Consider the following 24,665-nt stretch of genomic DNA (forward strand, 5'->3'; position numbering starts at 1 on the left):
TCCCAACCAGATGGTTTCCATGAACAGGATCTGACCCCCAGCTTGAGGACTTCTTACTGGCAGATTACTTCATTTTCTTTCCCTTGGATTGTCAGATCCTTACATTAATGCAAGATTTACTGCTTCAGATTTATATTCAGTTACATAAATCAGTCACATCTTACATTAAATTTGCAATTTTAGGCACACAGTTTAACAGTTATTTAAAAAGTGTAAAAAGATTTATATGATAGCTTTAATATATGCTATTGATGTAGTTTAATTTTAAGAATTTGGATTACATATATTTTGAAACACTTTCTGATTGGTGAAGCAATCTCTAGTACACATTCTCACTTTTGTCCAGCATATAATTCCATCATTTTAGGTTCACTCTTCCACTCCTTCACTGGAAGTTGTGAGTAGGCAAATGCCCAGATTCTGTGAGTTAAATGTACAAATGCCATTGAAGTTGATAGTTGTGAATCTGCCTCTGAGAAGCTCAACAGGTGCAGCTCAGTTTTGCACGTATTGAGCTCTTGTGCATTCAAGTTGGTAATCTCTTGTGTGATTATAATCATTGCATAATTTGCTCTAAAATGTGGACTTTTTGCCATACATTCATTGTATTGGCCTTTGAAATCCTGCAGTAATGTCTTGCAAAATTTGTTAATCATATAAAACTTTAAATGAAATGCAGGTAAGTCAACCATATCTGTAATCAGTTGTGTAGCATTATATTGTCATGGTTTGACGCTGGCCCAATGCCAGTGCCCCCATGAAAACCTATTCTTCCCTGGTGTCTGCTGTGAGATGCGATCAGAGACAGAGCAAAGCAGGCCTCCACTTGTAAACAAAAGGGAAAAAAACTTTATTATCACACAATTATACAATGAACACACAGAGCAGAATGGAAACCCCTTAAACATTTCTCCTCCCCCCACACAATTTCCACAGAATGACACACAACCTTAGATCTCTTCCCAGTCCATCACCCTTCAGATAATCAACTCAGTCCATCTCCACCCTTCCGACAATCACCTCTCATTTCATCAAGGAGAGAGGAGCCCTCCTTGTGCCACAGGCCAATCCCCCGTCACTCAGCACCACACGTCGTGACTTCTTCCTTCCATGTTCAGTGCTCTCACCACTGCACATGGACCAGAGCTGCTTTTAGGGTTTTCCCTTTCAAGGATGCATTGCCCAGTTCCAGAAGAGAACGACAGTCTCTCACCTTTTCGGGACACCAGTCCCCCCCAGTATTTCACCCCCTGGGGCTGAGGGGTCTCACCATCACTCATCACCTGTCGTCTCCGCTCGCATCACTCCTTTGGCGCCGCCTCCTCCTGTTCGGGACACCAGTCCCCCCCAATATTTCACCCCCTGGGGCCGAGGGGTCTCACCATCACTTCTTTGGCACCGCCTCCTCCTGTTTGGGACACCAGTCCCCCCCAATATTTCACCCCCTGGGGCCGAGGGGTCTCACCATCACTTCTTTGGCACTGCCTCCCCCTAAAATGCAGTCTCTGTATTACAGGAAAGATTCTGTTCATGGCTATACAAGAAAAGTCCAGCCAAAAGCCACTCCATCATCTCCTCCACCTAGGATTTTCTCAACATCTCTCCGTCGTTCTTCACTTGCACAGCTCTCATCACACTTCTATATTTCCTCTCATCCGTCTCTCTCCTCCTTCGACTCCCGGAGGATCAGCATTTGCCAGGTTTCCACCGTCCCACAGAAGGGTTAAAATCACAGTCTCTGCTCCTCTCGAAACTCCCACACTAGCTCTCCGCCAGCTCCGTTGGGCACGCTTCCCATTGCCCCCCCACTTTTCTTCCTCGGCCCGGCCGGTACTATCAAGTTCAAGATAGCACTGGCACCTCTCTCTCACTCTCTCTCTCTCCTGAGGAAGGGGGGGCTGCCCGCTGCCTCTCTGAGTTCTTCCACCCTTCCATCTCTTCCACCCTTCCATCTCTTCCACCCCACATCTTCCATGATGTGGGGAACTCACTCTTGTCCAAATCATCGCCTCCCGTCCTCTGCCCAAGGCTCCGGCCCACCTCCCTCGGCCGCATGGTTTTCCCCTCCCCCGCCCAGCCCGAAGCCGGGCAGGGGAGGTCTGAACTCTTCCATCCACCGGAACCAAGAGGGCAATCCCCTGGGAGCTCTCGCTTTTAACCCCTGTGTTCTCAGAGGCGGATCCATATCCTCAATGGTCAAACCAGGTGCCAATATCCACATCTGGGCACCTATTGGTTTGACCACTACCACCTCCCAAAAACTCATTTCCTCTCAAACCACGACATATATGTTGTCAATTTTTAGTGAATCCAGATTTAGGATCCTGCTGACTGCACCAATTTATCATGAATGGGTGATTTAGAGTAACTTAAATAATCATCATCAAAGTCATTAGTGAAGGAGATTTTAATATGAATTCATAAAGGTGTAACTTGGTGAAGATCAATAGCAAGGTTCTCTCTATCATTTACTAATGGTCAAAACATACATGGGAAAATAGAATTGGAATAAATCTGGCATTATTTACATGGAGGTCAAAGATGGAAAAGGGTAAGGGAAACCAAACACTGAGTCATGCAGTTCAGACCGGACTTCCTTGCTTGCCAAATCTCTGATGTGGCTTAGGTGCAGCTGGATCTGATGTGGACAACAGTTTATATCTAAGAGAAGAAATACAAAGAGTAAGGAAGTCCTTTCAATGAGTCATGAGATTCAGAGTAGATCCCCTTGCTTTCTGAGCTCCTGATGAAGTTTAGGTCCAATCTTAGACTCAGACTTTGACAACAGTCTGTCTAAAGGAATTCCCTATGTGGATTTCAGTAGTATTAATTTAACGTGCTATCAGCACCTTATCAGATCCATTGCAGTTAAGGGATCTCTCTGCCTTGGGTTACAGAAAGAATACTCAGTCTCAGATAAAGAATCCCAAATACTGGGAGGCGTCCCAGCTAAGGGAAGAGTTGCTGATGTGCAGACCAGTTGCACTTTAGGGAGAGTTGGAATTGAACTCATCCAGAGATCTGTTGTTAGTAGAAAGGCCTCTCTGCCTCTTAGAACAGCCTTGATAGGTGTCCCAGCTCAAGGGGAGATCACTGCTGTGCAGCCATCCTGCCTGGCAGGGAGAGCACAAAGGCAGTTCACTTAGGCTGTCATTGGCTTGTAATCAAACTGCATGCAATGGGAAGGGTGTGCAAGAGACTCCTTGTACCCACAGCTTTCTTTATTCCTTGATAACTGAGTCTTGGAAAAAACACATTCAAGCATTATTCACATGATCAGGCATGATGCTCATTGGGTCACTGTGCTCTTTGTGGGTTTCCTGGGGTTCTTGACCTGGCTACAGCTCAGGCCTTTACCTCATTTGGAGCTTGTACTGAGCTACTGCAGGTCTGGTTAAGGGGGCTGAGTGTACCCATCACACAAGTGGAGGCCTGATGATACCACTTAAAGCCCACCAAAATTCATGGTCCAACTCCCATTGAGTTGTTTGAAATAGTAGCAAAGAGCTGCTTGTGTAAAAAAGGAATTTCCATCAGGAATTTAAAGGGGTGAAACTCTTGTGATTCTACTTCATTATTCTTGATACAGCAAAGTAAAATAAACCAAATGTGATCAGAAGAACTTTTCTTCAGTACAAAGCTATATTGAACTGTAAATGAAGTGCAAAAACTCTACTGAGTATTGAGATCTGTTCTTGAGAATGCTTTGTAAAACATGTCCTATAGATCCTGCTGCTGGCAATGTGATGAAGTATAGTATCTCTTCAAGTTGGTGGAATTTTTGGATTATTACTACCACATGGTTTGTATATCCAGGCAGCATTTGATGTTAATCATCATAGATGTGTGTGTGTATGAAGAATGGGTGATTTCTTATAAACTGTTTACTCAGCAAATGCACGGATAAAATAGATATACTGATCATAAGTTCTTTTGTCATCTATTTATCATTATCCCACAATGATTTGACCTACAACCTATTACTAATAGATCAGAAAACAATCTAATGTGTCACTGTAAAAATCTTTGCAAATTGACACCGAGACTAATTTACCATTAAAAAAAATCCAAATCTGTTACATCTGTAATAATACACCCCAGCTTTTCATTCAGTATAAATAAAGTACACTCAGCAACCTTGGATCAATAAACTACTTATCAAAGATGTAATTAGCTTCATTTTACAACTCAAACAGTTCTAAATCCAGAAACAAACACAAACTTCATGGACCAATGTATTTATTTTTGCAAAATTCTACTTATATTTTTCTGCAGTGAATTCTTGTCAGTTTGTCTAAGCAAAAGGGTACAAAAATGCTGAAATAACGATGAATATCTGTGTACTCACTAGGTTGGCAAAGTACTTATAGTGCTGTGGAATTCCAGCTCTATTACAAATCACTATTGTGGTCTTAAAGACCTAATACCCTTCAGGGGAAAGTATGAAGTAAAAATCTTGGTTTTTGCTTTTAAGCTGTGCTGTCTTTAACGATGTCAAATCAAAAGAGTGTTGCCTAAGTTTGCAGCAAACAAATGTTTTTATCACAGCTACAAATAATATCTTGTCCAACAATTTGTATGCTAGGCTTTTCCAAGCAATGTGAAGCAAGGAACTGAATCACAGCTTGTATTTGCTTAACAAAACATATAAGTGTGCAGGCTGTTGGAGCCTTTTGATATTCAGGTGCCAGAATGGTATTTGTAAGAGCCAAGGAAGACTAACAGTAACAGCTTACATCACCTCTGAGTTAACAAATTGTGATGAGTCGAGTTCTTGGTTTGGGCTCACTCAGCCTCAGTAGGTGGCAAAATGGTCAGACATGTTCCAGGGCATTGAAAATAAAGAACAAAAAAATGTTATTTCCTATGAAATAGGAAATACTATGAAACCATATGTGCTGTTTCTGATTTGCATTGAAAAGGGGTTAAAAGCTATATAAACTTATTACTATCTCCTTCTCTTTGTTTAATGTACACACCTCTCCATTTGTTTAGAAGTCAGTCAGTTTTTCTCTAAAGTTTGTGTTTTTCATATTTTTTCTAATGATTACCTTTTTTGTGCATGCTCATTATGTTGCTTATTAAGCAAAGGCAGAATTTTCCCTGAAACAGTTCTTTATAGAAAGTAACAGCATATAAAATGTTGGCTAGTTCTAGAGACTTGGCTGTTGCTAACAAAGCTAATGAATGGTAAAAAGTGGAGGGCTTTCTCATTCAGAACGTTCTCTGACTCAATTGCACTTGTACAAAGCTGTTGAAATGTAGAAATATGTATTTTCACTGCATATGGCAACTCCTTTCTGATTAATTTACACAACAAAAACATCCTTCTTCTTTCTCCCCTCCCATAATCAAAATTTACAAGCATTTTGCATCATCTTTTCTCTTAATTCAACTAGAAATTAAGATAATTTTGGTCAACTGTGATGGATGAATGACTTCAGATTTTGTACCAATTTGAATACTCCACGGTGAGGGGGAAAATAATCTATTTCTGAGAATCTTTTTTTGCTTTGTTTTTTCAGCTTGAAGTGCAGTCTTGTTGTGTATTCCTTCCCAATGACAGCCTGCCTTCTCCAAGTACTATTGTGTCAGGTGACATTCCTGGGACTGTGCGAACCTGGTACCATGGGCAGGCCAGTATGCCTGGCACACTTGTTGTCTGCTTGCCCCAGATAAAGATTATGAGTGCTGGACACAAACACATGGAACCATTGCAAGAAATCCCATTTGTTGTGCTGAGACCCATCCTGGAAGAAGGTAACATGATTAACTCAAAATTCCTTACTCTAGTTTCCATTTCTAACTGTCACGAAAACTGTCTTCATTTTATTTTGAAAACTTCTGATTTCGTACTGCTTTTTTTGCAGAATGTTGTTATATATTATTGATGTCTAGAAATACTACTTTCAAGGTTGACCCCATGGAAATCAACATGGAACTCATCATCAAAGAGCTAGTTCTGTGATGTTTTGTATATTTGAAACTGAAATAATTTTTTACCTTCCTTGGTTTTGTTGTTCAAGTTATTTTGTAGCCAATGATCTTGACACAACGGGAAGTGACAGTAAATTGGAAATTCCAAGACAGAATGGAGACAGGTTAGGAAAAACTTTTCATCCCACCAAGGTCTTGGATGTAACATTCAGGCTGGATGCTATTTAAATATTCTTCACTGAGAGGGTGGTTGGTCACTGGAACAAGCTTCACAGGAAAGTGGTTGTGGCACTAAACCTGTCAGAGTTCTGGATGCAACTGTACAATGCTTTTAATCTTAGGTAGTCCTGCAAGGAGCAGGGAGTTGCATTCAGTGATCTTTATGGGTCCCTCCCAACTTGAGATATTCTATGATTCAATGTAAAATAAGAAAAGAAATTCATGAGTAAAACAAACTGTCAAAAAAAAAAAATAATGAGGCTTTAATGGCCATGCTGACAGGCAAGAATTCTATGTTCTGTGTTGTGATTTGGGAATTGCAGCAAGGATTTTGTAGAGATTTGAAGAAAAAAATTGTAAAGGTTGAGGAAAAGTAGTTCTTATTTAAGAAGGTGGTATTTGATAGGGCTTTGAGTTTTAGACCAGCTTGAGGGAAGAATCAGCTTTTAACATTCTGCAACTGGTCAAGAATAGAAAGGAGGAGATAAACTGAAAAGGACCTAGCTAGTGAAAACAAGTTGCTTATGTTGAATATATTTTATTGTGTTTTGGTTTTTTTAACAGAGCCCTTAGAAATAATCAGAATAAATGGTAAATGGACTTGCAGCAGTGTTCTGAATAAATCCTGATGTAAAAATCTTGTTCCATATTATATGTGTGTGTGTGTGTGTGTGTGTGTGTGTGTATGAATAATTGTACACTGGAAATAGGTGAGGCAAATATTGGGACCCATCTTGAGCCTTAGGTTCCAGGTTTATTTTAATGACACTTGTGAAAGCTAGGCTCACAACCAAGTTTTGGATTCCATGGAAGTGCCAGTATTTGTGGTTTAACCTCAGCCAGCAGCTGTGGCTAAACAGAGCCACTCACTCCTCCACCCTGGTGGAATGGAGAAGAGAATCAGGAGGTCAAAAGTGAGAAAGCTTAGGAGTTGAGGTGAAGGCAGCTTAAAAGATAAAGTTGCAGGTAAAATAACAGATTGATTTGCTACTTCCTGTCAGTAGGCAGGTGTTCCAGCCTTTATTTTTGGTTGATTTCTTTGTTTTTTTGGAGTCAGCTGACCAAGCTCTCTCCCTTACCAGCTCCTCCTGTGCCCCCTGTTTACTTGCTAGTGGAGCAGGAAGCACTTTAGGCACTGTTCAGCAATAACTAGAACATACCCATATTATCCACAGTTTTCAGCACAAATTCAGAACAGCACCATACCAACTACTATAAAGAAAATATAGTCTATCCCAGACAAAACCAGGGCATTGGTGTACAATTAGTTTATTTTTGTATTCCCAAACTATATTATTTATAAAGAATTCTTGCTGTTTTGTGTATTGATTCTAAGATGAAGAGAGGGAGATGCAGCAATTGTTCCATTGCTTTTGTGATAGCATTTTCTGAGAAAATTGTTCTGTTTTCTCTCTTGCTGCTGAAATATAAAGAATTTAAAGGGTATGAAAAATTAGGTGAAGAACACATTCAAGAGCTACTCCTGCTCCTGCCATCTGAAATTGTTTGAATTTATAACACTGTGTTTCTTCTCCCTTTGATCTGCCACTTATATTGGACTCTTCTCCTTTCTGTATTTTACCTTAACTCATGGCAATGGAAAAAAAAATGTAGCTTTTAGTATTGAAAGTCATATTAGAGATGCTGCCAAATGAAAAGGAAAAATGTTTGAAAGAAAGAGAGAAAGGTAAATGTGGTTTTCCTGGTAACTTTCAGTAGGAATGATCTTACTTGCTAATCATAGTGACAGATAGAAGATACATTTAACGGAAGTCTTTTGTTTGTTTTAAACTGATGATGGAATTTAAACCATTTAAGAAAGTAAGAAGTCATTTGAGTTTTGTCAGACCCAGATTTGAAGGAAAGAGCCTAGTGAGAGAAAAGAATCCCCCTGGTTGGGATAAAGCCTATGGTAAGGAATTTATTTGTGTGTGGCTTCCTGCCCTGGGAATAATGCCAAACAGAAGTTCTCACAATCTTGATATTTTTGATTCTCTAATGGAGCCATTGCCTTTTCCCATGCCAAGACTCCCTCCTAAAGAGATTATTTCAAAGTTTTTTCACAGCTTAACATCAGCTTCTTTGCTTTTTCCCCTGTAGAGGTAAATAATTTTTATGGGCTTGTACTGTGAAAGTCTCTTAATTTGCTTCTGTCTTTGAACAAGACTTCCGGGACAGTCAGACATGTTACCATCTCCCAGAAATTATATTTAGGTCAACTGTGCGTTTCCTGATGGCCATTTTTTTGGATCATTCCTACTTTTATAAAAAAGATAAGTAAAAGGCTCTTCCACAAGGATGTGTTGTCACTTTTAAGAAAGCTGTGTGCTCACCAATATATTTTTCTTATTACATGAAAGACTAAAAGAGGACAAAAAGGGAACATATTCTTACTGTCATTTGGGAGTATTTCAGCCTACTCAGAAACTTACTGACCTCAAGATGTCAACATACTGTAAAAATACATTATACACTGTCCCACAATCAGGTCTTTCCATGTGTTTACAGAGTTTTGCTGCATCTCTGATGTAATTTTAGTTTGTAGGGATGCTTTTGCAGTACTTTTGTTCAGAAACATAATGTAGCTCAGTCATACTAAATAACTAAGTAATCCATAAATGGGTTTATCTATTAAAGAATGAAATATTCCTTTGAACTTCTGTTGAATAACAAATAAAATAAGTAAGGTATTGAATTGCATTAAGTATTATCTTAAGAGTACAAATTAATCAGACGGAGATCTGTGAGGTAATATTTATTGAAGATGTTGAAGTAGAATCACAGAATCCTAGAGCCTGTAAGACCGGGTTGGAAATGACCTTGAATGATCACCTGGTCCAAACTTGCATGGCAGAGGGACCCAAGATGACATTATCCAACACCCTGCTCGTTTGCTCCTGAAAGGCTGCACGTCTCTAAGGAGGCTGTTCCACTTAATGATTGTTCTTACTGTAAAAACTTCCTTATATCGATATTAAATCTCTCCCAGTGCAACTGGCACCTCTTGTCCCTTGTCTTCTCTGTTTTGACACCTTCTGAAGAGGAGGACCTCTGTCCAATTTTAGCTGCTCTTTATGTTAAACAGTCACTAAGAAGAAAGTAAATAGTTAGAAACTCAATTTGAGCAAAACTGAAATGTTTAGAGAAGTGCTTAGAGCAAGTTGTGACTTTCCATGCACATCTAACTTCAAATATTTGACAATTCATCTGTAAAATCTCCAAGTTCCAACCTGTAGTGATAGGCTAAAATGTAGTAAATATCGTTGGACAACATATGTTGTTATGGTCAGAACTTCTGGACTGCTAAGTGGTCTTCCAAAAATCTAAACTCCTATAACAGAAAAACAAGTTAAAGACATGAATGGAACTTTTTCATAGGTAAAGCACTGTTTTAGAGTAATAATGAAAATTTTTAGTATTGATGAAATCCTCCTGGTTTTAGATGTTTACATTTTCAGTTATTTTAGTTACTGATATTTTAATAATATTAATTAGTAATATAATAATGTTCCCCTCTGGTTTCATTGTAGTACATTTTATAAATTCATCTTTTTTAAAATGTTTGCTTATGTCAGATACAGTAAGATAGAGATCTTTAGGTAAGACACAGTAAAATACTTTTAGAAAGCAGTGTTCAAAATATCTTAAAATTGTTGTTGGTATTGCTGCAAATCATATTCACATTTTCGGGTGGATAGCCATATACTGACAGTCATGTGAATCACTATTCCAAATATTTAAATTTGAAAGATGGCTTTTGCTTGTAAAGTAAAACAGATTACTTATCTTCACAGAATTTTGTAACGTATGTTGAAACTCAATTATCTGTCAATAAGTTACTTGCAAGGAAATAGGAAATTAGTGCCATATAGATTTCAACCTGAAAAGAATAGTTTAATGTTTAAAGTAGAACAGCAGTATGTTGGCCTTTGTACAAGTTATCATCTTGCATTAGATTTTAAAAAATGTTTTCCTTTAAATTTACAGATTTTTTTTTCTGTTATTATATTTTAGATAAATATTTGACATTAAAATAGTGTGCTGTTTTATAGAGGGGTCTGTGTGTGACCTTAAAGATCATCTATTTCCAGCCCCACTGCCAAGGGCAGGAACACTTTTTGCTAGACCAGGTTGCTCAGAGCCCATTCCACCCTGGCTGTGAGCACTTTCAGGGATAGAGCGTCCACAACTTCTCTTTGCAGCCTCTTCCAGTGTCTTGCTACTCTAGTAGTGAATAATTTCTTCTTTATATCTAATCTAAATCTATGCTATTTTGGTTTGTTTGAGCTTATAGTCGATGTCACCATCTGTAGTAGTAATTACTGTGTTTAATTTACCTATTATGAGAATGACTTGTAAAATTAGTTCTCACGTTGGAGAAGCTGGAGTTATGCAGGCATAGAATTACTTCTATGTATTAGAAGTAGAACTACTTTCCTATTGCATGACTGGCAGGAAGTACAAGTGACCTAACATGTAGTGACTGCAGTATCTTTTTTTTAAACATTGCATGTCCCATGAGAATGAGGACTTTAGAAATCCATGTAAAGACCCTGCAGTGTGGGTACAGAAAGGGCAATGAAGATGCAGTAGTCAGGTTGCTTTTTAAGGATTGCAAGGGATACTAATGGTAAGCCTGGGAATAGATCCCAGAGCACATGCATGATAAAGCTTTCATGATCTGTCTCCTACCATCACTGATTTTAAACAAACAGAATTTCTCTTTTGTACGATTGTCAGCATCGTATACACAACATTGTGTACAAATACCACAATTGCAATCTGTTTTTTAAAATAGAGAGAAGTACTTCATAAAAATGAGAGCAAACATAACATTTATTAAATTTATCAATATTGTATATTATGTATATGAGAAGTCCTATTATGAGCATTCATTATTAACTCTAGCAAAGAAGCAAAGTACATCAATAAGTACCAGAGAAAGAGCTTCCACATACCAAATGTTTTTATTTATACATTGGAAAAATAATTCAAAAATTCTGTAGGAAATTAGTCTTTCTAAACTATTGCAAGTAGCAGATAAACACAAAGCAGTTCTTTGAAAATTGTCTGATAGTTGGGTTGGTCAACTGCCAAATACCTGAAAGTGGTGTTTATAAATTTAAGAAGTTATCAAAGCAGTTGAAATAGTTTAATTAATACATTTTTAAAAACAAATCAGTGATGGTGCTCTACAAAATTAAAAAATAAGGATTTATTATAGCAGTAGTAGATCAGGAATTAACCAGAATCTTTGACCATAGTAGGGGTCTTTCATGTGTTTATTTTATAATCTTGCCATAATAAATATTGGGTGTACTGTAGTTCCACTGAAGGCAATTCCAGTTTTCCCAATTTACTTAAAATATTGCAGAATTCCATCAGTGAAGTGACAAAATAATAGTATACGTAGATAAGAAGGTTAGGTGTAGAGAAAATTCAGTTAAATGTGGCACTGACCTTTTCTTTCTACCAAGAAATCATTCTTGAAATTATTGGCAAATCCTATAAGCAGTGTCGCTTTTGATGTTTAGATGCTTTGAATTAAATTTTTTAATGGTTTCATACAACAAATTTGCAAATGAATAAAGGTACATTTTTTAAGAAAACAAATAAGATATAGGTACAACAATAAAATAAGGATTTATCAGTTGCACAGTTCCAATGAAGTGTTAGAACAGGCATACAGTGTATATGGAGCTGAAGAAGAGGTAACTGATGACATTAGGGAGAATTTCAGAGCTGTAAATTCACTGTGTCTTTACTACAGTATTTTTTCAACATACTGCAGTTTCTGTAAATTGATAACATTTTATCATTGTTTTCCTTTTAAGGTAGATATTATGTGCAGTGTAGTAGAGCTACCACTGATTTTTTTCTGTAGATATTCTTTCTAATCCATCAAATATAAACTATGTTAATTTACTGTGGTGGCCACAGAGAAAAACAAAGTTCATATGTAGTAATTAGAAACATGTCATTGGCGTTGACTTTGCATTTGAATTTTTTCCATCTATTGCAATTATTTTTTTGTATTTCTTGGATGACAACCTGGAAAAAAGCACAAATTAATTGCTTCAAAACTTTTAATCTGCAAAACTTTTGAAAATATTTTCAAGTTTCTTTGAACTGAATTCTTCAGTATGTAATAGCTTCAAAATAAACTATTGAAGTTTTCAGTTTGTTCTTAGGATGAGACACAGGTTTTCTGACAATACAAATGTATTGCTGTATTTACTTTTGACCATACAAATGCATTGCTGAAGCCACCTGTGGAAGAAAAAATAGAAGTCTTACTAAAATAATATGGTGAAGAGATGTTGGAATGGAGCTTTCTTTTCATTTCAAAACCCTTCCAATTTCTTTAAATGGTCACAGTTAACAGTTGGTGCTATTTCTTAGTGTTGTGATTTCTCAGCAGGACAGTATTGACTGCAGGTCACACCAGGCAGCAAACACCATTTTCATATATGGTTTAAAAACACTGGTTCGAATTTTTTACCGTCCCATGAGACCCCAAGGAGCCCAGCCCAATGTACCTTTGTCTACTATTTTCTCCTCTGATTCTCAAAACTGGCTCCCATGCTTGTGGGGTATTTGATTAATTTGGACTCTTTATCCATTACTTAGGCCAAACTTTGAAAAATAAAACCTCATACCAAATGACCTTCTGAATTTTCCTGTGGGAAGGAGAACTTTTCTTCTTCTCTGTTCTCCCTGCAAAGATGAAGACTGTTTCAGGCATGGCTGAGGTTTGTGGATGCTCAGCAGCCTGCTGTGTCTGGATCTGGCACTTCATCCAGCTGCTTTTACGTTACTTCATATTGGGACAGGCAGTTTCTTTTGGTGGATTGAAAATTCACATGCTGGGCACAGATTCTGTTGTTCATGGAGTTGTTGTGTGACAACAACTCTTATGTCGTTGTGTTGTTGTTGTGACAAAAAGGCCCAACTTCCTCAGTAGGAAATCTGACAAATGGGATGAAGATTTTCTCTAAAGAAAACAAAACTAAACCAAAGAAACCCCAAAGTCCCCCTGAAATATTGGTATGTTCTTATACCTCTGAAAAGCAAAAACCTGTGTCTGTTTCAAGTAAAATTAGAATTATCCACGTATCTTTGATTGCCTTATTTTCCTCACTTCTTTTGAGCATTCTTTGATTTTTGGTTCAGTGTTTCTCCCAGAGCCTAATTGTTATCCTCTGGGACCTGGCCATCATATGTGAGATTGTATTTGCTTTACATGGCAAGGTTTTGGTAGTGGGGTGGACTGCAGGGCTGACATCTGTGAGAACATTCCAGAAGCTTTCCTCATGTCCAAGAAAGCCAGTTCCAACTGGCTCCAAATGGACTTTCCCAGGTTGGATCTGTTCTGCCCATGAACAGTAACAGGTGAATTATTTCTCCGTCTTCCAGCCTTTTGTTAAATTTTCTCTCCTAGTCCAGCTGAGTAAGAGGAGTGATAGCAGCTGTAGTGGTTTCCTGACACTCAGCCAGGGTCAACCCACCACAGGGATTCTGTTTCAAGTCCTGTAATCTTTGTGCTCAGTTCCTCTCAACTCTAGCTGGTAGAGCTGTTGAAAATTTTCCTTCACCAGAAGGAGTTCCTGTTGGCCCTTTAAAGAACTACCTGTGATCCTGCTTTGGAAACTTTTATATTTCATCTATTGACAAGCTAAAGAAAACTGATTGTACAGAAGCTGTAGGCATTTTGTTATTCAGCTGTGCACTGCCAATTCCCTCAGTGATTATTGCTGATAAGGGTTCCTGGTAGGATGCCAGGAACTTCTCTGGGTAGGCTTCCTCCTAAATATAAGAAATTAAGTGCTAAGTATATGTCCATAATAATTTGTTTTTAGAAAATCCATCATCTGGGAAGTTTAAGTGAGGAGGTGGAAAGAGCTGCCCTGTGAGCATTGGAATAGGCTTCACTCTGTAGCACCACTGTATTGAGATGCACCTGTAGACTTTTAAAGGAAAGAATTCACTTTTTTAGTATTACAACCTGTAAATAGATTTAAGTATATAATAGGAGGGGTTGCCTCTGAACTGCATCCATACACTGAAAAAAGTGGGGAGTGTTTTCTAGATATTTCTCAATTTGAGGAAAATTATATGAAGAAGAAGGATTTCTTTAAAGACTATGTTGTACATGTTTGTTCACAGTTTGGAGTCAAAATTCCCAATGGTATTCAGATTTTAGAAGTTTAAAAAATTTATTGCTGTTGTTTAGATTTTGAAGTATAGCATTGAAATAATGGTTGAATTATATTTCTGAGGGTTTAGGATCAGTTTAATGGCTGTTGATTGCACTTGCTGACTCCTAAGGTGGTTTAGAATAAGACCTTTGCTAGTTTTGTGAAATTAATACCCTACTTTTTATTAAGCAATTGTTTAACTGTTTAACACCCTTCTTTTTAATCACTAGGTGATGCTTTTCCATGGACAATTAGTCTGCATCATTTCAGTGTATATACCCTTCTTGGACAACAAATGACTCTTAATTTGGTAGAACCAATGGGCTGTACTTCGACTTTAGCTGTGACTTCACAGAAACTGCTTGCTTCAGGGCCAGAATCCAGACACTCGTTTGTCGTCTGCCTCCACGTCGACCTTGAATCCCTTGAAATAAAATGCTCCAACCCCCAGGTTGGTACATTTAATTGATTTATAAAAGGAAATTAAAAATAACTTGATTTAAGTACGATTGATCTGCATGAAGAGGGTCTCTATCTTAATTTTTTTTTAACTGGGCCATCAAGATCAAGGTGCTTAGATGGAGATTTGCTTTGAAGCTCTCTCAATTTCTGTAATTTAAACTCTTCTCCAAATGTAATAGCTGTAGTATAAATGCATCTTTTGGCTGATGGAGTGAAATGAATTGCAGATGTACCATTAAATGCTATGATACTGTTCTCCCGTCACTATGGATTCTTATATTGAAGTGGTTTAATGTTGTTTTTTTGCTACATTTTCATGGAACTAACGTTTCTTTGAACATAAAGTGTCTTTTAGGCAAACAGTGGTATCCTGCAGTAAAAGGAAGAAAAAACAGATGAATGCAAACAAAAATTACCACCTGATTTGTTTCTATTTGTTTTAAGGAAAAGGTGTTCTTAGATTTTTCTCAGAAGGCACGTCTTGTATTTTAATGACTTGGACCTAGTTTGCTGTAATTTCCAATACAGTAGGTATTTAATAGTATTAAAAATGGAATGGCATTGTTATAAGTGCAAGTCTTACCTGAATGTGACTTGAGAACTAAGAAGAAAATAGAAAAATACAATCTTTTTCAAGCATTCCTATTAAAGTGTAATTAAGTAATTTGTTTTGAAAACTGTAAGAAAATATTTCCACTAAAAAACTGAAACTCTAAGCTCCATATAAATCGTATTATGTGCATAGAGAAATGTTAAAATGAAGTTGTAATATGGAATATTAGATCAAATGTTGTTGTCTTAAAGGGTGTCCTTGTACACTGTGATGTTGTTAATTTACTGAAGTATTCTAATGATTGAAGGGATGCGGAGAAATTATTTCAGTTTACTAAAGGTTCTTGAACTGTCTTTTCTGCTTTACATGTGCCTTACTTGCCCCTTCTGCTTTACTCATGCAAAAGGTTAGAAAAAAAAGCAATCAGTCTTCTTGAACCAGATGTCAAGGGACTGAAGATGAAAAATGCAGTTCCATAAACAGCATTTGATAGTCATAAATTCACAGTATGAAATTTGATTCCTTACAGTGACAGGCTGTATTTTTTCTATAGATGACAGCCTCAAACTAGGTGAAATTTGGTGGATTTGTTAAATGGTAGCAAAGGTGATGTATTATATTTATATGACTATTATGATTTAATATGAAACCATGTTCTGATGGTTGTAAAGTCAATAGATACTTCCAGTGTGCAAAATCGCCAGGATATTGTCCTTGGTTGTAGTTTTCAATTTTGTAGTAATATGTTATTTTTAAAGTATAAAATGCTGTAACATATTGAGCTTTACAGATTTTGCCAAGTAGTCAGTGGGGTCTTATTGAGTTATGTATGGTTTTGCTGAGGAAGGAGTGGAAGCAGTGAGAGGGGGAAGCCTTTTTTAACAAATACTGGCAGTTACCCTTTTTGTTCTACCATTTTTCTTCTCTTAAATAGTGTGTTCTAAAAATAATTATTATATATGTTCAAAAATACTCAGAAAGGAGAGAAGCCTTACACTTACACTAGCCCTTCTCATATAATCAGAAATGTATTTGTAAAATATTTGGATTACGCATTTGAAGACACATAACCAAGAAGAGAAAAAGGAATCCTTCCAATTTTGTCAGTAACAACCAGTGGAATGAAGAAAAGTGCATTAAAAATAACCAAAGATGTGACTTTATCTGAAGTTTCAAAATTTTATTTACATGTAGACATGTGCCATCTTTTTTGTTTTAATAAGGCTTTTTGGTATTTTTACCTTTTAACGTAACTCTGTGAAAATCATCTCCCTCTGATGAAGGTGTGTCTGTTTGTTTGCTGAACTTATGTCGCAGTTGTGACAACCACAATACCCAGAGCATCACCATGCCATTCCAGAAGGCTTTAAGCATCTGCCCATACAGAGTAACATCATAACTCCTCAGAAGGCTGCAAGCATCTGCCCTTCTTGTTCTTTAGCCCAACCTTTTGTACCATTCATCGTTCATGCATTGCTCCTGTGTGCCTTCTGTTCCCTTTGGTGATTGCTTGCCACTCCATGTCTCATGACTTTCAATTCTGTTCCCCTGCTTTTCACAGCTGTAGCCCATTGGGGATGAGGCTTGGCCACAGCCCTACTCCAAATCACCACAAGTCGTGTACCTACAAACTTATTTTGTCCCTAACTTCAGAGTGGGATAGAGTATTTTAATCATACTGTTTGGTTGGCTGGTTGCTGGTGATGTTCAGAGACATGGCTGCTGCTGTCTGAAATAGCAATTGTTTCAGAGTGGCTGGTAAGATTCTAGCCTGAGCAATTAAAAAAGTCTCCCTGACAAGATAAGTAATTATTAGCTGTAATGATTATGGCTACTGCAACCCCAGTAAGATTTGAACTTTTCAGTGTTGTATTAACTGATGACAAACCTCTTCACCTTGTATATGAGCATATATGTAAACACAAGGTTCTTCTTTTGCATTACTTTGTGCCTTTAGGAACAATAGCATAAATATTTTTTTGAAAGCCCTGCTTCATTAAAACATAAAAATATAGCTTAGTTTGTCTTTTGGTTTCTTGGGAAAAAAATGGGACATGAGGAAATTGCAAGCATGTATGATTTGGATATCTGCCTGTATCCTATTAAATTTCTAGAGATACTTTTGCCAGCAAAGTGTCAGCACCAGTTAATGTTATATTAGTCAATCAATTGGGTGGACATTGCATTAGTTAGTTGCATTAGAACATTAGTTGAGCTTCCTGCATTACATGGAAAAGACTCGGGAAAACTTAGAAATTTGAATTTGGTAATTTAAAGGTTAGCAGTGCCTATCAGAGTGCTACAGACACAAAATACTTTAAAGCATAACTGAAGGAGCTCTTCACAAGAGCCAGAGTTGTTTGGCTGTAGATTGCTCTGTATATGAAGGAAAAAAATGTACTGTGAGGTTTATTTCCTCTAAGGAAAATTCTGTCAAAAGATTATGTGACCTGCTCTGTGTAAACCTTGAAACTTCAAAAGAAAATCCAAGATGAATTAAGAAGGTTTTTATAAAATTCCAGCATTTCACCTCTTAAGAAAGGACTGCACCATGTACTTTGAGACTTCATCACACATTCTCACGCACAAAATCAAGTACTGTTTTATATCAAATATAGATTGACAGCAGTGTTTTTCTGCATCTGTTCTGCCCACATAAGAAGCCAGCTTTGTAGAGCAAAAGTGTCCTGAGGCTTAAAGTTCTTATAAATATGAGATTTTAAATTTTTTATAATGGCAACTTGGGTATGGTATCCAGCTGTGAATCTGCTTATATATTATTTTCAGTTTTCACTGACCTTTTTTTATACAGTATATTCCAATATGTTGTCATACAAATTCCATGATTAATGCCTATTTACAAAAACTTATGTAAATATCTTAGAACTGAGTCAAACAATGTGCAAGTTAAACAGTGTTTTTCTAAATATTGGAATGACATATGCCGGGAGACTGTTGAGTTTGGTAGTGAGTATTCTTCCAAAGCCAGATCAGTTTCACATGCTGCATGGGATCATTATTTTGATAGAATTTGAGTGATTCATTTTGCATTGTTAATATTTTATAAAGTTTACATTTGCTTTTTCATAGAGAGAGTATCTATACATATGAAATGTATGCTAAATTACCTTTGCGTAATTGTTAAAATTTATGTTAGTAAAAATTTTACAAGACCATGTTATTTTTTATGTTTTTGAGCAATGTATCATATGTTTACGCAAAGAACGGATTATTTTTATCAAAGTCAATATACTGTAAATGATATTAATTATTTTATTTGCAATGTAGTTGCTTATCAGAACATTATAAATGGTGAGAAGTTCAGTTCTGCTATATTCTAAGTCTCAGTGGAGAACTTTGATGATTTTTCCTTCACCTTGTTAAGAAAAGCTTCATCCTAATGTTAAATTTTATTTTTTCCTTTAGGTGCAGCTTCTCTATGAACTGGCTGAGATCACAAGTAAAGTTTGGAATAAAATTCAGAGGAAAGGAGTTCTATATCAATCTGTATCTTCTGTCTATGCTGAAACCATGACAGGACCTGTTCCTCCTAGCTCCCCAGTTAAAAGTAGCATTGGTACCATTCCGCCAGATACCAGCACCTACAGTCCATCTGCTGACATTGGAACCACTACAGAGGTATTTTTATTTCTTAAAAGAATGAGCTGTGTGAGTTCTGACCTACAAAATATAGTGGTGCACAGTCAAGGAAGAATCAGAAAAATCAGAAAGAGTAGTAGAGTCCAGGTGGTTTGCCCCAATAAACTAATGAACAATACTTTATTGCTCATTTTGGTGGAACAAAAGAGAGAAAAAAAATTTGCTGTGTCCCAACATTTATTATTTGTTTGTATTGTTTCTCTTTGAAGTGAGTGTGTGTTATCTTATGGGAGAAAACTGTGGTTAGTGTGTTCATGTTAAGAAGCATAAGCCATTTTTCAAGTCCAGAATTAATAGAATAGTACGTGTTGTTTTGAAAATACCTGTGCTACCTGTGCTGCTTGTGAGCTGTTCCAAGTAGTCAGCCAGTCACTCTGATGGCTGGGGCAGCAGAGAGCTGCTGTGTGTAAATTGCATTGGCAACCAGCAGAGGTACTGGGCTGTGAAGGCTTCCAAGGTTGGCATTGGCACCCAGCTGAGTGCTCACCCCACCTCCATCCAACCACTGTTGAACCACTGTGCCATCTATGACCTACTCCTGGAGCTCAGTCCATTCCCCTGTCACAGCTGTCCCTGTCTCACTCTGCTTTTGTGGCTCTGTCACACGAGCATTTGGGTATGCATCTTCAGATATAAGATTGGCCACTTGGGTTTGTGTATTTCTGCTTCCTTAATTTTTAACACTGTGCAACTGCCTGGAGAGATCTGGTACCTGGTCATAATGTCAGTGTTTGCCTGACACTGTAAAATATTCAAGACAGGGGGAGCAGTCCTGTGCCACACTGGGGAAAGCAGGCTAATTCTTTTATCAGCATGAGTGCCATGTTAAACTTCACCCATGAGTACCGTTAGCCAGAGGCCAGCAGGGAGCTGGTACAGAGTAGAATGGGTGGTCACAGGAAGCTTTGGAACTGTACAGGCGTAGTATTTGTGGTTTTCTTAGTGCCCCTGTCAGGTTTACAAGTTAAAATAGTGAGTTGTGACCTCGTTTGTGCTCCAAGAGAGAGTCAAAAATGTGTCAGATCAATTGAAGGTATACCAAGGTATCACATGTATTCAGTGCTTTGTTTCTAACATAAAGCTATAAGAATGTAGGGAGACTTTTCTGAAGTCTCAGCATAGCCCCATCAACTCTAGGGACACCTCATAGAACAGTTCTGAACACAGGCAGATATACAGTAGTTTGGATTCTGAGTGCAATACATATTCAGCATTTGGCCAGGATTGGCTTAGCCCTGTGTATAGTTTACATTAATTCTCAGGTTTGGAGAAAATGAAATGGTGATTGCTAGTGCCTACTTTTTCTATGCATAGAGCATACTCATGGAAGAGCAAGCTGAAATTAAAAGGTGTTTGAGCTAGAGTTTCAGTTCTTAAGTTGTTTCACTAAAATGTTTGTAGGTTATTTGAATAGCCTTGTTTTTTATCTATGTGTGCATGATTTCAGTTATGAAAAATATTGCCATGGATACAGAATTGAAGGTAAGCAATAATAGTAAGAGAACAATATGGTCACAAAAATAGTGGTTTTCCCCCTACTCTCATCAAATCAATTTTTCATTACAATCAGAAACCACCAGCTTTATAAATAACAATTTGTTTTTGATCATCTATATAGACAGCAGTATTTGGAGTACATATTGTACTTTGAGCATTAATTGAAACTATTCAGTAATGTTTTAATCCATATGTTACCAAGATTATTTTAGTAATATGGGTCCAAGTTCAATGTTGATATACTACCCTTTTGCAAAATGTTCTTCATTATTTATTTAATTTTCTTTGTATTCTCAATAAATGTTGTACACTGGCTAGAAAATTTCTTCTAAAAATTCTAAATTAACTAAATGAAATTAAGTGAATTAGTGAACAAGGGACAATATCAGAATAGATTAATTAAATAATAATATATATTTCTGTAGGTTTGGCCTGGGGAAATTTTCCAGAAGTTAGTTTTTATCAGACTCGGTATTTTTTTCATATATTTCTATAGTTTTGAGCCTTGAAATCTTGAAATGTGTCAAACAAAAACAGCTTTTCTGCCATAGCAATGGGATTTTTTAAGTTTAGAGATTTTATAGTTGCTGTGTTTTGCTCTGTGGGAGACACATGATTATTTTTAAAGCTTCTTTCAGCTGCAACAGACTTGCTATAAAAGAAGAAAGCAAACTTGCACAACTATTTATATCAGATAGCAAAAAAAAAAAAGGTAATTTGTTTATGTGATTTGTGAATGATTTATATTTAAAGCTGTGTCTAATTCTTTTCTTGCTGACAACTTGATGTGAGCACCACAGTCTGCTGTGGATAAAGCTACCTAGGCTTACTGACTTTTAGCCTGGGTGATGGTAGACAGGGAAGCATGAGGGAGAGGTTTGAATTCTGGAGGCTGGAAACAGTTAATCATTTTTACCATTCCCTGCCTTGGAAAAGGTAAGGTAGTGCAGACTGCAACAGGCCACTTGTTACTGTTTACTTAAGTACAAACAGTGGTAGAAGTGTTTAGTCCTTGGGGAAACTCAGTGATTGAGCAAGAATGCAGAAGTTATTTTGATAAGGCATAGCATTAGTGTGGCCAAACTGTGATCATCCCTGAGCTTTAGGCAGGCCAAGGATGAAGGCCTCATATGTTTGGATCTTCCTGATGAACAAAGATAAATTCTGGTAAGAAAATAAACTCAGTATATTGGTCAATTTGCAACAATTGGTAAAAGAATTAAATTGTATATTTTAGGACTTGGCATGGGAAGTTGTGGGAAAATAGTTCAGGGTTTCTGACTCTGGCTTGATTTTTCAGTAGATCTGGAAACAGAGCAGAAAAGTAATGCATAAACATATTTAACAATAACATGCTGGGTGCTGAAAATCCAAAATGAAAATTGAAACTTGATGAGAAACAAGAGTCTTTCGTCTCACTTCAATTTCTTAGTTTTTTACTGCAAAAAATTTCTGTGAATTTGAACTTATTAAAAAAAAAATATGTCAGCTACTGCAGACCATCAGTTTTTCAGGCCCTTCGACTCTGCCTAATGGTTGTGGTTACAGTACCATGAACAGAAGGCTAAGAAGAAATGCAGTCTCTTGCATTTGTTTGTCTCCCAGAGGACAGTCATACACCATGTTCTGTCTGTCTTCAGAGGAGCATCTGCCACTGACAAAGGGAATGGGCCAATTCAGCTGTTTGCACAGGTTTTCACTGCAGAAAAAATGTAGGTAGTATGTTGAAGTTAAACTGTTGAAGGAGGGAGAGGCAGCACCGTGTCACTCTGCCAGGGACAGGGTGTTGAGCAGCTGGGGGTGTCTCTGGAGCAGCTCTGCAGCTGCCATGGCTGCCAGGAAGAGATTGCTGCTGGACGCCACAGCCCAACCCAGTTGTAGCTACACTGACCTGCTGCCAGTCCAAGGGGGAGTGAGGGCAAGTCACCTGGAATTCTGGGTGGGAATGCAGAATTATAGGTGAGGTGAAGGCCAAGGTCAGTTGAGGCCCTTGTTAGGATTTTCAGGCTGTGTGGTAGGATGAATTCCAAACCCTGGCAATTGCAGGTCCAGCTTCTAGTGATACATCTGGGTTGGTATCTGTAACTCTAGGGTAAATGCAGTTCTTCAGAAATCTCACAAATACAGTTTTAAGTAACCTTGTGCCAAAATTAGACTGACTGATTCTCTGAGAGGCATTATGCATAATTTAATATCTTCAGAAAAATAATCCAAAAGAAGTGTGGGAAAATTATAGTGTGACTTTTCTTCACAGTAAAGTTATCTTCATACCCAAACCACTAAATAAAAATAGCTCTCTGTGGAAAAAAAACCTGACAAAATGCATGAAACAGCTGAAAACATTAAATTGCAGAAATAAAAGAACCCAATTATAAAATTCAAAAAATTACAATGGTGGCAATACGTATTTTCTGTTAAATGTACCCCTTTAAGTTTAATCAGCTATTGTTTACTTCTTTTTTGACTACCAGAAATGCAGAGACCTGCCAGAATTTCAGAACAAAGTTGATTTTCATTCAAAATCCATTTTGGAACATACTCAGTGGGAGAGTGGGGGGGGTGGGTGGAAGATGAGAAGAGACTGTCTCTCATTCCCACCCATTCCATCGCAGTTTGTAAGTTACGGTTTGGCAAAATGAAATGTGTTTATGGTATAAACAGAACTTGAAATATTCTTCAGATTAAAGAGAAAAGAAAAGAAAAAAAAAAAGCTTTTTATAGAATGCAAGGAATAGAGAGCCACAAATGGGTCCACAGAACATGAGCATTAATAAGAACATTGGCTTGAACTGTAAATAAACATGAAAGTAATAAAAGTATTGTTTTTCCTTTTCCTTACCTTTATTGGCTTGTATATCTTGATACTTTGTGAAATCCATCTGAAGATCTCAGCTCAGGCAAATTCTCTTTGGCTGGCTCATTCCTTCAGATCTGCCCTACTGAAGGGATCTGCCCAAAGTTCTTTTGACTCCACCGTCTTTTTAGAGCATGTGAATTTTGATAAAAAAGGTCATCTCAGATAGTGAAAGTCCAACACTGAATCAGCATCTTTTAGGGCAATCTTTCAAAGGCAAATTACGAAGGTGTGGGAAGTTATTGAAAGGCAGAGTGTCAGAGAAACTGTGTGGATGTTATACAAAAGAAACAAATAGAGAGGAATTGATTGTCAGAAATTGAAATGATCAGAACTAATGCCATTCTCATGGCATGAAATCTTAAGTCATGAAATAGGTTGAGGCTTTTCTGATGTCCTCTAAGAATGAGGACCTTGCAAATAAAGACTCATTAAAATGGGAAATAGGATTCTCAAAGCATTGTGGTTTTGGAAGGATACATTTTTCACTCCTACTTTTCATTGCTTTACAAGTGAGCAGAGTAGCTGAAGGGAGGCAGGCTAGGGTTTGCAGAGGGTTCACAGGGATGGTTGAGGACAGCAAAATGGCTGGGTTATGTCACTGTCTTATTACTGGGGCCTGCCATTTCAGGAGAAGCAATAAGGGCTAACACTGGTTAGCACTGGAGAGGTGACTGCTCTGCCTAAATCCTTTCAGATGCTGGGGAGCTTGCAGGCCTGACACTCCCCAAGGCTGCTTTCCCCTCGGAACTTTTTAATTCCAAGGACAGGTGCTGGCATCCTTGAAGAAAACTGAATTTTGTTTACAGTCTTGAAAAGGTATTTCCTCTCCTGTCACTGTCAGTTAGCGTTGCCTTGTAGGATAATTATGTGGCACTGAAGAGAGTAGAGCTCTTTGTGGGCATAGTAGGAAATATCTTGCAAGGACATGGTTAGCAAATAGTATTAAGAGATGGAAATCAAAATCTCAAATAGTAATCTCAAATAGTATTAAGAGATGGACAAAAAAGGCAAGAGGCAGGAAGGATTTTGCTGGAGAAACAAATAGGAAATGCAAGTCACAGCTTGTGAGAAAGAAGTTAACCTCTGCCCTGAATGTGTTATTTAGCAGGTTCTACCACACTTTTTTTTTGCCTCATTTTGTTGGGTGCCATATGTTCAACGTGCCTCTCCGATTTGGGAGCTAGATGCATCATAGTGAAATGAGCTATCTGAGGCTTCTCCAGTGAGATGTCCTGCTGTGGCAGGCATTAAATATTATTAGATACACAGCAGGAGACAGGTC

The 24,665-nt window shown here is 37.6% G+C and overlaps 1 protein-coding gene across 11 annotated transcripts in view; it reads left to right on the forward strand.

Moving 5' to 3' along the window:
• VPS13B (vacuolar protein sorting 13 homolog B) overlaps positions 1–24,665 on the forward strand; it is a 427,964-nt gene that overhangs the window by 216,852 nt on the left and 186,447 nt on the right. For all 11 annotated transcript variants that reach the window (XM_038130163.1, XM_038130155.1, XM_038130158.1 and 8 more), the window contains 3 exons: positions 5,526–5,760; positions 14,585–14,805; positions 18,796–19,008. In XM_038130163.1, coding sequence (XP_037986091.1) covers positions 5,526–5,760; positions 14,585–14,805; positions 18,796–19,008 — 669 coding nt within the window. The remainder of the gene's footprint in view (positions 1–5,525; positions 5,761–14,584; positions 14,806–18,795; positions 19,009–24,665) is intronic.

The sequence above is a fragment of the Motacilla alba genome, chromosome 2, assembly GCF_015832195.1.
Source record: "Motacilla alba alba isolate MOTALB_02 chromosome 2, Motacilla_alba_V1.0_pri, whole genome shotgun sequence".
In the NCBI taxonomy this organism is placed as follows: Eukaryota; Metazoa; Chordata; class Aves; order Passeriformes; family Motacillidae; genus Motacilla; species Motacilla alba.